We start from the raw sequence: 17,059 nt of genomic DNA, 5'->3' as shown, positions 1-17,059 counted from the left end.
GTGTGCAATGCCATAAAAAGGCCTTCACAAGGGATTATGTCACAACGGTCCTACTCCCGGTATTATGGTGTGGGGTGACAATGTATGGTAGCCGGACCCATCTAGTCTTTATTTCAGGGACACGAACAGCTCAGTGTTACATTGATTTGGTTCTGGAACCAGTGGAGCCATTTCTCCAGCGTCCCAGAAGCCGTTCTTCAACAGGACAGCGCCAGGCTGCTTGGTCTTCTGTGAGCAGCCTTCAGGGTCTAAACGTGCTACCATGGCCTGCAGTGTCTCCGGACTTGTCTCAAATCGAGGACATCTGGAACGTCGGTTGGCAATTGCAAAGGGAGCTGCCAGCAGCCAATCTTGATGATTTGCGTGCCCAAGTACATTCAGCGTGACATAACATTCCTCAGACAACCATTAATAACCTCATTGATAGCATGCCAAATCGTGTAAGTGCGTGTATTTCTACGAGTGGCGCTCATACTAGATAATGAATAAATCAAGATGTTTGGAATATTTTGTTTCCATTTTTTTTTTCATTTGCATATCATTAACATGTCTATCAATCTTGTGATTTCCACGGTTCCAAAACTTTAGTGGTGTTGCAATTTCATTGTTGTTGAGTGTATTTACAGCATGTTTTATGTTTGTTGAAAATCCTATATGCAATAACTGAAATAATGCTTGTCAATGCAGTTTCCTATAGAGCATAATTATACTTTTTATCCATAGTCACTAACTACAATTTGCCTTTACTTTCTACTAGGTGACATCACAAACAGAGGATGGTCTACCAAATGCTCCAAATTTGCTTCACAACCCTGTTGCTCTTTCAACACAGCCTGGATCTTTGTCTGACTTGACCCGACAAACAGACTCCTTCACTGGTAAGTATTGAAAATGTAAGAAACAAAAAGGAAACAAAAAATAGCTATTGAATCCTTTCTACTAGAATTATGTTACTCTACATCTCTATTCTTAATCCTCTAACGTTTGGTAGCTTTTATGTTCTCCTAAATAAAAATAAATAGTGGCCTTCTATTACAGTAATTTCGGTAATGACAATCTCTTTTCTATCCCAGGACTTCCAGGACTGGGCAGGACAGTTGTGTCAACTGGTGCAGCAGACATTAAACGGGAAAATAAAGAGGATGAAGAAAATAGGTCAGTGGGCGATCTATCAGATGATGAGAAGAAGGAATCTAAATCTCAAAGAAGTCGGACACGCTGCTCAATAAACAGGTCTCTGTAATTTCTGGGAAGGTTTAATATGGTAGTGAGCATTAGGATGCTTTTCTTTAAGCCCTCTACTAATAAGTGATATGTCTATGGTATTGCTGTTCAGTAGAAGAACTTAATAGTGCTCTCTTTTAATGGGATTAACTTTTATTTATATTAACAGATTTACCTGTCTAGCCCCAAGCCTTATTAAAATATGCAATTATCTTGACTGCCTTTTCCCTTTAGTCAAGACGAAGATGATGATGAGGATGATAACCTTCCCCCAGAGCAAAAAGCTGAGCGTGAAAAGGAAAGGCGAGTGGCCAACAATGCTAGAGAACGTCTTCGTGTGCGAGATATTAACGAGGCATTTAAAGAGCTGGGGCGGATGTGCCAGCTGCACCTTAACAGTGAGAAGCCACAGACCAAGCTCTTGATACTGCACCAGGCAGTATCTGTCATCCTCAGTTTGGAGCAACAAGTGCGAGGTAAGTGGGACTTGATGGAAGCGTGGTGGGGTACAGATCTGTCTGTTTTTCCTTAACCCGTCCTCCCTTTTATATCTTTCACCCCAGAGATATACATGTATTTTCTTCTTTGCTTTATTCTGTTGTCTCTGAACAGTACATGTATATTCTCCTACTGCCCCACTCTCTGCTTGCTAATGTGACCTTCCTTTTTTGCTTTTTTTTTTTTTTATTTGTTTTCCCTTCTTTTGATTTCTTTGGGTGTTTAGGGAATGGGTTGTCGGGACAGCTGGAATTTTGCATTAAACCTAAAGGCTGTATCACCTTTCCCTAGATTTAGAGGTGGAGGTGAGCTAGCAAAGAAGTATATGTTAACAAAGAAATGCCCTCTCTCCATCTAGCAGTATGACATACTTTTGTGTAAACATAGACTATATAGACTTTGTGCAGTAACACCCTAAAATGTATAATGTGAATTATTATAATGCACAAACAAATGAGACCCTCCATCCATCGCCCTCAACAAAGCTCTTAATAAATGCAAAATAAAAATTTGTTTTAAGTAGGCCACAGATGGTAGTGTTTTTTTGTTCTCCTGTTTTATTATGATTACTGCACTATTGGCATGTGTTTTTACAGTGTGTGTATGTGAGCGTGCACGTTATTGGCTGTGCATGCTTTTTTGTCTTTAAGGTAATGCTTCCCTTTCTCTGCAGAATTTCTTTTTTCCAGAATCTATCTTTTTCTTGGTGAGGTTTATGGATGCTACCTCTGCTATTCCAACAACTCATTCAAAATTAGCGCATAAAATTTGTCTGTTCTTAGCTCTGTGTATCAGTTCTAAAATGCATTGAAATACATCATTATTTGTTATTTTCTATACTTCATCTTTTCTCCTACCATTTCCTTTTCCGAAAACTACCACTTCCTACCTTCACAGACAGTTCTCCAACCCCCTTCTCCCCACCACCAACACACACTCCTTGTCCCACTGGCTTCGCACTTAATGCTCCTCTGAGATGATGAGAGGAAACCCTAAAATCAGCAGTACAGGTACTGCCCCTTGTTACTTGCTGCACCAGCTCTGTTTAAATTCAGTGGCAAATTGGGACTGCCCAATTCATTTCTGATGTGCGTGTGTTAATAAACGTTAAAGGGTTTTTTGTTTTTGCACATGCAAAATGTATATTTCAATCTATAGTAAATAAGCTCAGTTGCTAATTTTTGCTCTGGAAGGAAGGGTGCTATTGAACACCTTTTAAAGTGGAAGGCCAAGAGCGTTAGCATTAGTCATTATACAAGATGGTAAACCATATGATTTATGTGTTCATGTGTTGCATAAATATTCCAAAGATAGTTGAGCTATAAAGTAGAAGACTGAGAACTGTACTAAAATTTTGTATTGTCTTAAAGGTAAACTCTAGATACATTTTGTAGAATTTGTATAGACTATGAATAACAAGCTTTCACATTTTAACACAAATTTATGGACCAACCTTACTCAGTGATGGTATTATTATACTGTAATTCCCCACACACACCTCTATGTGCCTGATCAAAGAAAATATATCTTAGTTTTAATATCATTTAGAATACACAGCCTTATAGGGGGGAGACATTTATTTATTTTTTTCATACTCCTGGGAAATACATTTTGGATCTGCTGCTACTTGAGTTGACTATATCCGTTCTTTATAGCACTGGCTTATTGAGCCAGGATAATGCATAAATCTCCAGATATGCATGGAAGAGTAATCATATCACACTTATTGTGCTGCGCAATGTTTTTCTATACCATTGAGCTTTGGCAAAATAAGTGAACTTCAAACTACAGTTTTCAGTCTTCACTGTATAACTCCGGTGAGTGTCTTATTAAATAAAATGTGCTCAGGACATAAACCTCAATTAAAACATTTCTGACCATGCCAATCTGGGACAAACTAAAACCTACATTAACTCTCAATTTGTCCTAATTACTGGCAGAACCATTATACATCTGACTATATACAGGCAAAGTAAAAGTAACTTTTGCTACGGTTATTGGTTTCTAGGCTTTTTATTCTATTTTTTTATTACCTATTATGCACATCATTTGTTTTTATACTGCGTGTGTATGTATATATAGATATATATATATATATAGATATATATATATATACATACACACTTATAATCTTTAGATATCGATATATTTATAGATCTATATATCTATCTCCAAACAAAGATGAACACAGCACTCTAAACCAGCTGAATATCAAGCAATGTGCATGTTACCAGAGGATGAATCCATTCCCCATCTTGAACATAGAAGGAACCACAGGGCAGGCAACCGCACCAGGACTTCGAGACTTTATGAAAAACGGTTGGTTTCATCACCACCAAGTAAGCCGCGTTTCGGTTCACACCTGAATCTCTCTCAAGCTTGAGAAAGGTTCAGGTGTGAACTGAAACTTGGCTTACTTGGTGATGAAACCAAATGTTTTTCATCAAGTCTTGAAGTCCTGGTGCTGTTGACTGTCCTGTGGTTTCTTTTATATAGATAGAGCGTTATATGTCTCCCCTGCTTCCAAAGCAGAAAAGGCCTGTATGGAAATAACCTATGTCTAGGTTCCCTCAGCAGTTTTACTATTGCTTATTTTTTCATGAATCTGGCATTAACGTTGGTTTTAAATTTGTACAAATAATGTATAGGTTTCTAAACCATCAATTGAAAAATAATAAAATAAACAATGCAGTACAGAAGTGACTTAAAAGATGGGTTCTGTTTTTAAAGGGGTTTTGTCACAGCTTTTGTCCTTCCAACACCGCTAGATAGGAGTAGGAGAGATAAGTTTAAGCATACATATGTCGACGATTCCGGCTAGAAGCAACACTCAATCCTCTCGCACTGAATGTGAAGTTTCTGACTTCCTGCTGTAACCTCTCCCCTCTGCTCTTGACTGGCGGCTCTTGAATTGCATGGTGTATAAGGCTGAGGCACAGTAGAGCCCGTCATTCAAGGTCAGAGGGGTGGGGTTATAGCGGGATGTCAGACACTTCATATTCGGTGCATGAGGTTTAAAATTTAATTTGTAGAGTGTTTCTTTCAGCCAAATCACTGACATAGGTATGCTTAAATGTGTCTACCCTACCCCTATTTAGTGATGTTAGCAATGTGGGGGTGGGACAGATGTTGCAACAGACGCCCTTTAATAACCATCCCTAAACTAAAAACTATTTTATTGTTCACTTAACCCATTTAGGTTAAGCTGACCTCCCCGGACCAAATCTGGTCAATATCCAGGCTTATTTCGAAAGGTAGCCAAATCGGTTTTTCAATAAGTTTGTATGGGTTATTTTTCCCTCCCACAAATGCCACCGTATGCAGTAATTTTATCCACAATGGGTTACTACATGTTTACACAAAACCTTATTGTACAAGTTTAAAAGTAGAACCTTTTTTTGTGTTTTTTTCTATTTTTTTGTGAATTTTCTTGCCTGTGCATAGACAGTGTGTCAATGCCAATGCCTATGTAGAATATATACAGTTTGGCACCCCTGGTAATGAAAGGTTTATTGGGGCCCTGAGTTAACCCTCCCCCGATTTAACCATTCACTTTCCTGGGGTCCAGCAGCGGTGGAAGCAGTAAGGAGGAGGGCAGCTCTCTGGAGGAGAAGGACATGCGAGATCGTGAGAGGAGAATGTCAAACAACGCGCGAGAGAGAGTGCGCGTCCGAGACATCAATGAGGCTTTCAAGGAATTGGGCCGCATGGTGCAGATGCATTTAAAAGCCGACAAAGCCCAGACCAAGCTCATCATCCTACAGCAGGCCGTGCAGGTCATAATGAGCCTGGAGCAGCAAGTGCGAGGTATCCTCCACTACAGCCCTAGTATCTATGTTCAATTGAACTTCCATTCTTCCTACATTAGCACTTATTACATTTATTTTCTTCTCATCCCACTTACTATCTCTTTGTTTGTTTTGTTTTTTGTTTAAAGTACCTGCCTCCCCTTCCTTTCATAAAAAGAAATGAGAAACTAAGCAGTGGATAAAAAAAAAAGAAAAATTAATATTCTTCTTTCATTTCAACCATTGCCATGTTTTCCACTTGCCTTCAACTATTGGTAAGGAATGAAAGTCCTTGTGTTGCTGCTGTCACACATAGCCAAGCTGCTGCTGTACAATGTAATTCTGGCCCTAATCCCATACTCTCTCTTCCCTCCCCTTAAATCAAAGTACTCAGTGCTATGTGCACTGCCCTGGAGATACCCATTCTTATCTACTTCCTCTGTATATTAAGTCTTGCTACTCCTATTGGTGTAATAATTCTGCAGCACCTTTGTGCAGAAAGCATCACTCATGTAAGAATAACGACACAATACTAGAAGGAAGTATACAGCTTTCAGGGCTGTGCATGCAGCAATGAACAGGCATAGGACCATGGACAGCAGCATGACCTGATCCCTGCCAAGAGATGAAGGCAAGTGGAAAATATGGAAATGGTTGTGGTGGGAGTGAAAAGGATGCGGAAGCTAAGAGACTATTAAGTTGTTCATGAACTGCCAAATTCTGATATTATGGGGGTAGTTGATCTTTAAAGATTTACCATGGGTTAAAATGTATACAGTTCAATATATATTATTAGTTCAATTAGGACGGCACAACTGCTTCAGCTACAGAAGGATAGCTGTGGGCAATAAGGAGTTCCCCACTGAAGCGCCTCTGCAAATTATAAAACGTTTACAGAGATCAAACCACAAGTGGGATGTTGATCGACAACAAGAGCATTTGATTCTCCTGTGGCTTTGCTCCTACTTGCAGCAGGATCCATTCTGCTAGTGATAATATATAGGGGATTATGATCGCACAAAAAATATCTATTTCAAATAGTTTTGCCTTTTACATTCATTATATTTTATAATGATTGATATACTGTTGCAGATGAGCTATTTTGGGGCTAATTTCATTATCTATAATACTTTGATACACCAAATAGCAAGAGACTTGATTTTTTTAGAAAAACATTTAAACAAAACACAGCAGGTACTCCTTTTAATCTTTTCAACATCTGTCCTTTATCACACGCTCCTTAATATATTTTGCATTCTTCTATTCATTAATGTCTGCTGCATCTTGTGTACACCACCTTACGACGTCAGTATTACGTATTGTCTTCTGTGATACAGCTGCTTTTACGTATTACTTTCCCTGCTATTAAATTTTTTGCCGTGTGGTTTGTTTGTTTGTTTTTGTTTGTTTTGTTTGCTGCTGAATGTATTTCATGGACTTGTTTCGTTTGGCAACTTCATGGTAATTTGAATTTGTCTGAGTGAGTTGGTCTCACTGACCATTATTTTTTTTTAAATGTTTTCATTTTCCTGTTTTTACTTTTTTGCTTTTCTAACAATTTACAAATTTAACTTTAAGATCAATAATCGCTTTTTTTTTTTAACTACACCCTATTGAATATAAATAATAAGACTATTGTATTAAGACAACTACTCCTTTAATGTAATGGTGATCATCTAATCCTCACTTATGATTATAGCAATTTAGACCACACCATGTAACAATTGCTTTGCTCCATAGAGCGAAATCTAAACCCAAAGGCTGCTTGTCTGAAGAGGCGTGAAGAAGAAAAAGTTTCAGGTGTGGATCCACAAATGGGGCTGCCTGGAGGACTGCCTGGTCTTGGGGACTCTCATAACCCAGTGGGCCATATGTGAAGTGAGTAACAACTGCTTTCATTGTGTACCCTAAAGAAAGACAAAATGCTCTTTAACCCTTTACCTGCCAGGGTTTTTTGGTCATTTTGCACCTCTAGTAGCCAGTTCATACATACCATTTATGCCTATGTCTACTTGCACATATCTTTATAAAATAACCAGAATTAGAGACCAATAATCTGGTTTTATGCGTAATTCACAATTTTGCAGATAGCACAAGGACCCATTCATCCATATGGCCCCATGCACACGGCCATGATGTTAGTGGATTCGTGCGGGGGCTGTGAGTCTGGGCCACAAAAATTCAGGACGTAATTTTACGGTTCCTATTTGCGGATCATGTGACCTCTGGCTTTTTTTTTTTTTTCCGGTTCCGTGAATACTGATGACACGTACGCGCTACGAAAAGTTATTTGCTGACAGATCGACCGCAAATACAGACAACATCTGGGGTTTTGCGGACCACAAAATCACAACAGCCGTGTGCATTAGGCCATAAACTGGAAATTTTTAAAAAGTAACCTATAGAATACTGGGTTTACACACCTTAAAAAGTAATTGTACCCCCAACCTTAAGTCCTGAAAGCCGACAACCTGAAGATTGCAGTTGTCTTGACGTGCAGTTAGCAGCTATGTCCATAGGTAACAATCGAAGTGCAAGTATCATCTCTGACTGATAGGGAAGGGTGATTTAACATGTACAAAAGTTTAGTTTACCCCTCCACCTGGAGTCTTCTGCAGCCTTACAGGGACAAGAGGAGGAGGATCACTTAACTGCCTCCTCTACCTGCACGCTGCCATCCCTCATCTCCTTCACATAGGCTGAAGGGAGAGCTGCAAGTATATGCAGCTTTCACTATAACCTTCCATAGCTTTGCCTATATTGCAGCGAAACAGGTGTTTTGTTAAAGCCAATAATCTTCATGTTTGAATGTTTCACCTGTAAACTAAGCTCATAACTTAGATGTGATTAGATTACAGGTGGGTCCTGTATGTCAGAGATGCGCAGGACCCACTGTCACTGAACGCGTCAGGTCAGTGAATACAGAGAAGATGTATCTTAAAAAGTAAAAATAATTTTTAATGAAATGTATTTACAAAGTTTATTAACACACACTAATACACATTTTTATTAAGAAAAACAGAAAACCCTTTCAAACATTTACATAGCTTTTAAAACATACTCTTAGACTTCGTGTGAGAGCCATTTAGTAGCAAAGACGTATCTGTTACATCCTTGGCTACTTCACTGCCTTTCTGCCAGGATGTATGAAATGCCTTATTTTTCGGACTATAAGACGCACCCAGGTTTTAGACCACAGAAAATAGGAAAAAATGTAATATTTAACTTCTTTTACAAAGAAAAAACTATTGGTTAAAAAAAATTATTTTGTTCAGTTTCTGAGAGCCATAACTTACCGTATTTTTCGGACTATAAGACGAAGTTTTTAGCAAGATTAAATCTTATAGTCCGCAGTCAAGGGACCCAGCATCGCCGGGCCCCCTCACCGCTTCATTACTTAACCCCTTCCAGGCACATGACGTTCCCGGCACATCATGGAGCGGGGGGGTGATGTATGGAGCAGGCTCACTGCCCGCTCTATACACTGCAGGTGTCAGCAGCTGACATGCTGCTCTAATGGCCAGGAACAGCAATTTTGCTGTTCCTGGAGGTTTAAAGGTGTTGTGCCATAAAACACATGTATCCCCTATCCACAGGATAGGGGATACATGTGTGATCACTGGGGTTCCGACCCCCAGCGATAAGGAAAAAGGGGACCGAAACTCACCAAGAGCGCTACATGACAAGCTTTGTCTTCTGCGTTCTGTGTCCGGCAGCTTCGTAGAGATGAATTGTCACCGTTTTGAAAAGGTTCAGTTTTTTTGACTGAATAAATAGCGCAGTCGGCCTGCTCTATTTTGTAAAAAAAAAAAAACTCAACCCTTTCACAACGGTGACAAACGGAAACCATTAGCAAAGTATCCGTCACCATTGAGATCAATGGTGATACAAACCGAAGCTATGGTTTCCGTTTGCCTTTCCGTTGAGGAGTTCCCCCCCCCCCCCCCCCGATGGAAAGCTCTGACGGAAACACTACACTGATGTGAACAGGCCCTTAAAGGTGTTATCCGGGTTTTTAAAATTTTATGGCGTACCCTTTTCATTCGTACTTGCACACGTTTTTACATTTGTAGCAGCTATGCAACACTGTTCTTTGGCCCCTTCAAACATCTGATCAGACCCCCACCGATCCAATAATGATGGCCTATTCGAAGGACAGGCCATAATTTTCAAAAGCCAGGATAAACCCTTTATAGAGTTTGTCTAGGGAATAAAAAAAAATGGTCTTTTTAAACTGCTCTCTCTTCTGTACAGCACGACACTGATCCTCTGCCGCTCCCGTTCTGCCGCTGCCTGCTTCCGTTCTGCCGCTGCCTGCTCCCCCGCCAGTTTCCACTTCATGCTGCAGCGATGACGTGTTGACACAGGGACATGTGACTGCTGCCACCAATACCTGGCCGCAGCAGTCATCTGTACTTGACCATTCACCTGCTGTGGCCAGTGATTGGGTTCAGCGGTCACATGTCCCTGTGTAGACACATCATCGCTTCAGCAGGAAGTACAGATGGGGGGGTGGCAGGCATTGGCACATTTTGACCGCGACGTGTGAAATCAGCCTTCAAGATTCTCCCTGTTCTACTCCCACCCCTGAATGTATGGGACGTGCAGATTGTAGACTCCTGCAGCCCATATTTACCTTCAAGGAAAATAAAATATAAATAACAAAAATATGCCAAGAGAGATACTATTTCATCTGTTCTAACATAATAGGCCTCATATCTAAAATTTGTTAGTTTACCTAAATGTTATTTCTAAAATGAGATCTCCCATTGTTTTAAATTATTTTGAATCTCTCTAGGGAGAAAAGACATCCCTTTTTTAACCCCCTTAACAACCAGCGACGGATGTATCCATCACAACTGGGGGCTAGTTCCCGCATTGTGACGGATATATTTGTCGCTCGTATCTCGGTACTGCCACTGTACCCACAAGTTCAGTGGCAGGAGAACAGCTTTTATACACAGCCAGGCTCCTGATCGGCTTGGAGAGAACTTAGACTCTAACCACTTAGATGCCGTGGTCAAGAGCGAACGTGGCATCTAAGTTGTTTGATAGAGGGAGCTCCCTCTGTCACCCCATCGGCAGACCTGCGATGCAATCGGAGCACCGATGGGTTGCCATGGCTGGCGGAGGCCTAACCATTGACAACTATTAGGCCGTGCCAGAACAGGGTCTAATAGACTGCATGTCAGTTTTGCACTGAAAGGCAATAATGCTATGGTATACTAAGTATATAAGCGATCAGAAGATCGTATTGTGAAGTCCCCTAATGAGACTGAATTTATTTTTATTTTATTTTTTAAAACTGGAGAAAATAAAAAATGACCGTAAAATAAAAACCCCAAACTTGTAGAGAAACACAAAAAAGGCAGCACATCCAGTCGTATTTGTTAGAAAAGAAAGAGCTTTATTAGCCCAAATGCAACGTAGAGAAACACTGTAGGTTTTTGAGCGGAAACTTTGCATTTGGGCAGAAGTGTGTATGTATGTATGTGTATATATATAATTCGTATTAAAAAAAAAAGTTCATTAATAAGTCCCATGTACCTCAGAATAGTAGCAATGAAAACTACACCTCGTCCCCCAAAAAACAAGCACACCTATGGCTACAGCGCCAAATTTTTTTTTTGTAATTAATATTTTTTTTTTAAAGGGTTTTTATTGTGCAAATGTAGTAAAACATAATAAACCCTATAGATATTTAGTATCGTTATAATCGTACCAACCCATAGAATATGGTTAATGTGTTATTTACGCCGCATAGAGAATGGCGTAATTTGAAACCGCGAAAAACAATGCTGAAATAGCTGGTTTATTTTGTTCAATTCCCTCCACAAAAAAAAACCTTAATCTAAGTTCATATACTATGTGCAGCCAAAAATGATGCAATTGAAAAATACAGCTCGTCCCGCAAAAAACAAGCTGTCATACGGCTATGACGACAGAAAATTAAAGTTATAACTCTCAGAAAAGCTGTGAAAAAAACAAAAGAATATGCTTGGTCATTAATGCACAAAAGGCCTGGTCATTAAGGGGTTATTAAAGGGGATTACCCTTCATAGGTTATACTAAGGCCGGATTCACACGAGCGTGTGCGTTTTGCGCACGCAAGAAACGCTGCGTTTTGCGCGCGTAGCAGTTCTTTGTGTCATCAGTGAATGGTGCGTGCCTGCGTGATTTTCGCGCATATGGCATCATTATGACACTGTTTTTATGTTTACAAACATAAAAGCAGGAGGTGCTTTTATGTTTTCATTCATTTATTTTACAACTGTAGCTCGAATCACGCGCGACACGGAAGTGCTTCCGTGTGCTGCACGTGATTTTCACGCACCCATTGACTTCAATGGGTGCGTGATGCGCAAGAAAAGTAGTGTAGGACATGTCGTGAGTTTTACACAGCGGACACACGCTGCGTGAAAATCACGGACAGTATGGACGTCCCCATGGCCTAAAATAGATCCGTGCGACGCGCGTGATTTTCACGCACATTAAATACGCTCGTGTAAATAAGGCCTAAGGAGCAGTTGGGAATCACTGACCTCAAATGAGGTTGGGTTTATTTGACAGGTTTTACCCATAAGACAATATGCCTCCTTTTTTTTTTTTTTTTTTTTTTTTGCGCCCCCAATAATATATGCATTAAATGAGCAACTGCACACAGGTGTGTGTTTTTGTTTTTTTTGTGTTTATTTTTTTATAAGTAGTTAACCTCTGGGGCTGATTGACCCATGTCAATCAGCAGATCTCTAGTAGGGTTCATTCGATGAAGGGCCCAGATGGGTAGCGGTGAATGCACAAATGTATCAATTGCACTCTGTTAACCCCTAGGTGCACCACAACGCAACTGTACGTCCATGTGGCCAGTGTCTTATGGTGTCTTTAAAAAACAGTACACATATTTGCTATCACCGCGTTCGTAACGACCCAGTCTATAAAACTAGAATATTTTTATGGCACGGTGAACACCGCAAGAAAACCAAGCTAAAAACAATGCCAGAATCACTATTTTTTGGTCACCACCCCTCCCAAAATATAGAATAAAAAGTTGCATGTACCCGAAAATAGTACCAATAAAAACTACAACCCGTCCCACAAAAAACAAGCCCTTACACCGCTTTTTTGACTGAAAAATAAAAAAGTTACGGCTCTGAGAATACGGTGACACAGAAAATAAATTATTTTATAGGCAAGTGATTTTATTGTGCAAACGCTGCAAAACATAAAAAAACTATATACATATGGTATCGCCGTAATCGTACCGACCCGCAGAATAAAGTAAAATTGTCATTTATAGCGCATTATGAACGCTGTAAGAAATAAAGAATTTAAAGCTCTAAATAAAAAGTGATCAAAAATTTGCATGTACCAAAAAATGGTACCAATAAAAACTACAGCTCGTCCTGCTAAAAATAAGCCCTCACACAGCTCAATTCATGGAATAATAAAAAAGTTATGGCGTTTGGAAGGCGGGGAGTGAAAAACTAAAATGGAAAAGCAAAAAAGGATCAGTCCTGCAAAGATTAATTTCTATAAAAAAAATAAATTATTACCACATGTGGGGTATTTTCATACTCGGGAGTGATTGCGTTACAAATTTAGGGCGACTTTTTCTCCTTTATTCCCTGTAAAAATGAAAAAAATGCAACATTTTAGTGGACAAAAATTTTTATATTCATTTTCACGGCCTAATTCTACTAAATTCTGCAAAAGACCTGTGTGGTATAAATGCTTACTATACCCCCAGAAAAATTCCTTGAAGGGTGTAGTTTCCCAAATAGGGTCACTTTTGGGGTGTTTCCACTGTTTTGTTCCCTCCAGGGCACTAAAAACCAATCCAGCAAAACCTGCTCTCCAAAATCCAAATGGCGCTACCTCCCTTCTGAGCCCTGCTGTGTGTCCAAACATCAGTTTATTACCACATGTGGGGTGTTTCCGTAATCGGGAGAAGATGCTTTACAAATGTTGTAATGGATTTTCTTCTTTATTCCTTGTAAATATTACAAATTTCTATGTTATTTCAGAAAAAAAAGTAGATTTTCATTTTCACAGACTAACTCCAATAAATATAGCAAAATACCTGTGGGGTCAAAGTGCTAACTATACCCCTAGATAAATTCCTTGAGGGGTCTAGTTTCCAAAATGGGGTCACTTTTGGGGAGTTTCCACTGTTTTGTCACCACAAGACCTCTTCAAACCCGACATGGTGCCTACAATATAATCTAAAAATAAGCAGGCCCCAAAATCCTGTAGGTGCTCCTTTGCTTCTAAGGCCGGTGTTTCGGTCCATTAGGACACTAGGGCCACATGTGGGATATTCCTAAAAACTGCAGGACCTGGGCAATAAATATTGAATTGTATTTCTCTGGTAAAACCTTCTGTGTTACACAATTTTTTTAATTACGAATGAATTTCAGCAAAAAAAAGAGAAATTTGTACATTTCCCCTCTACTTTCCCCTTTGCTTTATTTCCTGTGAAACGCCTAAAGGGTTAAAATACTTTCTGAATGCTGTTTTTAAAATGGGGTGATTTGTTGGGGGATTCTAATTTATAAGGCCCTCAAAACCACTTCAGAACTGAACTGACCCCTGTAAAAATGGCCTTTTGAAATATTCTTGAAAATGTGATAAATTGCTGCTAAAGTTCTAAGCCTTGTAACGTCCTAGAAAAATAAAAGGATGTTCAAAAAATGATGCAAACATAAAGTAGACATATGGGAAATGGTAACTAGTGACTATTTTGTGTGGTATTACTATCTGTTTTACAAGCAGATACATTTAAATTTAGAAAAATGCAAATTTTTGCAAATTTTCTCTAAATTTTGGTGTTTTTCACGAATAAATATTGAATTTATCGACCACACTTTTCCACTATCCTAAAGTACAATATGTCACGAGAAAACATTCTCAGAATCGCTTGGATAGGTAAAAGCATTCCAGAGTTATTACCACATAAAGTGAAACGTGTCAGATTTGAAAAAATCGGCTGTGCCACAAGGCCAAAACAGGCTGCGTCCTAAAGGGGTTAAAGACCATGCACCATAAATATACAGTCTGTGGTCCTAGGTTTCATACGCCTACCATACATTGTAAATGTATAGTGTAGATTTGAATCTCTGCTTCTGCAATCAAACAAGTGTAAAGCATTTGACTTCTTTGTCTTCTCTATTCCTGCATGTATAATTTAGAGAAAGGAATTCATTTTCTAGTGGGATACTGTAGTTTACAAGGCATAATGATGACTCGTAAAATAACGGTTTTATTGAAAAGGTTGACCTATTCTTCCTAGTGTATTGTAATATTTTTCTCTCTCAACAGTTTCATCAAGTTTGCTGGATTTTTTTACACCATACGTGGGGTTATTTTTATATATATATATAATTCTAATTTTTGAAAAGGTTTTACAATTTTTGTTTGGGGGAAAAAAAAAACTTCGAGACACGGAATTCTTTTGTGGCCTTGACTATATTTTCCTGAGAAATGGACTCTAATGACTGAGTTTTACAGTAGAAAGAGAAAATAAACTGACTTGGATTGACATCTCGACTTTGGACTTGCGCTTAAAGAAAGAAGAGAAGTCATGAGGAATTTGCCTTAACTGAAAAAAAAAGAACTTATTTAAGTGGTGGAAGTTGTAGAAAGTTTGCAGATGTTATCCGCCCCTGCTCTGCTGGGAGTAATGAGTATTTTCCCAACCTTGTGCCTACACTTCTAAGACAAAAACAAGAGACTTTTTGTTTGTTGAAATAAGAAACAAAAAAAAGCAAATACAATTTAAAATAAGATAGGCCTGTGAGTATTTTTTTTTATTTTTTTTTGTTAGAACAAATAGAAAATATTTTTTCAGGTTTCTGTTTTTAGCAATGGATTTTTTTTTTTTTTTTTTTTATAAAATTCAGAACAAAAGTTTTTTTTAAATAAAAAAAATATAGACAAGAGCTACAGTGGTCTATCCTTATCTTGACTCCCTGTAATACCTCAACCACTGTGCTGTCTACCTTTCCTATAGTTTATTTTTCCATCTAATTAAGTCACCCTATTCTAAAGAATGTTGCTAGCTATAATATTGATTTTTAGGAGCTGGAATTGGTAACACCTATGGTGCTACAGAGAGAAGTCCCTCTGTATAAATATATATATAATTTCTGTCTGATAAAAAAACAACAAAGGGTGTGATTCCTGTGGAGATCCGGGATCTTGTTCAGCTCATTGTAGGACTTGCAAACTATTACAGGTATCCTAGTAAGGCCCTGTTCACAATGAGTTTTTTTACACGTTTTTCGACACGTCTGAAAAGGCGCCAAATAACGGCCGAAAACTCCTCCCGTTGATTGCAATGGGAGACTGAGGCGTTTTTTCCCGCGAGTGGTAAAACCGGCTCACAGGAAAAAGAAGTGACATGCCCCATCTTTGGTTGTTTACGTCTGACCTCCCATTGACATCAATGGGAGGTAGAGAAAGCGTTTTTCGCTGCGTTTTTGCCTGCGGCGCTCAATGGCCGCGGGCGAAAATGCAGCAAACGGCGTGCAGGCAGATCAAAATTATGCCTCAACATTCCAGAAGGAATTTTGAGGCCGAATTTTCAGCCTGCAAAAAACTCTGTGAAGATAGCCTAATATTTTTGCACGCTCTATGGGTAAAAACGTGGGGCTCTGCAAATTTTAAAATAAGAAAAGAAAAAAAATCTGTGAGCTGACATTCTCCTGATTTTATAGACTTACTTGCTGGATGCACTAGTAATGGCTGTCTAATCCACAACACCAATGCCTTCCATGTTGATTTTGTTTAGTTCCTGTGCTTCCCTAATTATATCAGTCAGAACTTCAGGATGCACATCTCTGTATTGAATGGAATATTTTATACAGCTTTCACTGTCCAAGCATTTTCACTGACATGCAGTATCTACTGAATGTTTGCAGCCCACATGATTTACTTAGTGTTATGTACTGTATAATTTGTATGTCTGAGTTTTGTACCTGAATTGCACTCCTGCTCACAAATGTAGCTGTCATTCAATACTTAACAGTCCAGTCCCCTCTCCTCTCCTTACCCTGTTTTAACCTCTTGTATTTAAAGGGAATGTATTATCAGAAAATGGCATATCATTTAAATCTGGTTTTATTATAAACATTTGAAGTATTTTAGGCGGTGTTTTTTTTTTGTTTTTTTTTTTAAATCTTGCTAGACTGTGATTGGATCATCAGTCATCTCATTAAAAGGTGTGTGTAAAGGGGGTTTTACACTGGACGATTATCGGGCAGACGAGCGTTCACAGAAAGCTTGTTGCCGATAATCACCCAGTGTAAACGGGAACGATCAGCAGATGAGCAAGCAAACGCTCGATCATCTGCTGATCGTATCGTTTTCAAAAAGTTAAATATCGGTGTAAACAGGCAGACGCGCTGCCGACATGTATGGGGACGAGCGATCAGAGTAACGACCGCTCGTCCCCATCCGTAGTTCCGTGTGACAGGAGCAAACGAGTGTCTATGAACGATGTCTCGTTGTTCGGCGTTCGTTGCATCGGGCCCTTATCGGCCAGCGTAAAA

The 17,059-nt window shown here is 39.2% G+C and overlaps 1 protein-coding gene across 8 annotated transcripts in view; it reads left to right on the top strand.

Moving 5' to 3' along the window:
* TCF3 (transcription factor 3) overlaps positions 1–17,059 on the top strand; it is a 247,019-nt gene that overhangs the window by 212,240 nt on the left and 17,720 nt on the right. For 4 of the 8 annotated variants that reach the window (XM_075863691.1, XM_075863675.1, XM_075863665.1 and 1 more), the window contains 4 exons: positions 758–878; positions 1,074–1,233; positions 1,459–1,700; positions 5,294–5,523. In XM_075863691.1, coding sequence (XP_075719806.1) covers positions 758–878; positions 1,074–1,233; positions 1,459–1,700; positions 5,294–5,448 — 678 coding nt within the window. In that variant the 3' untranslated portion in view covers positions 5,449–5,523. Of the gene's footprint in view, positions 1–757; positions 879–1,073; positions 1,234–1,458; positions 1,701–5,293; positions 5,530–7,250; positions 7,389–14,828; positions 15,394–17,059 lie in introns of those variants that run through there. The other 4 variants (XM_075863678.1, XM_075863694.1, XM_075863689.1 and 1 more) reach the window with 3 other exon arrangements.

This window comes from Rhinoderma darwinii, chromosome 1 (genome assembly GCF_050947455.1).
Source record: "Rhinoderma darwinii isolate aRhiDar2 chromosome 1, aRhiDar2.hap1, whole genome shotgun sequence".
NCBI classification, from domain to species: Eukaryota; Metazoa; Chordata; class Amphibia; order Anura; family Rhinodermatidae; genus Rhinoderma; species Rhinoderma darwinii.
The sequence above is the reverse complement of the archived record's forward strand: the minus strand, read 5'-3'. Positions and strand labels throughout refer to the sequence as shown.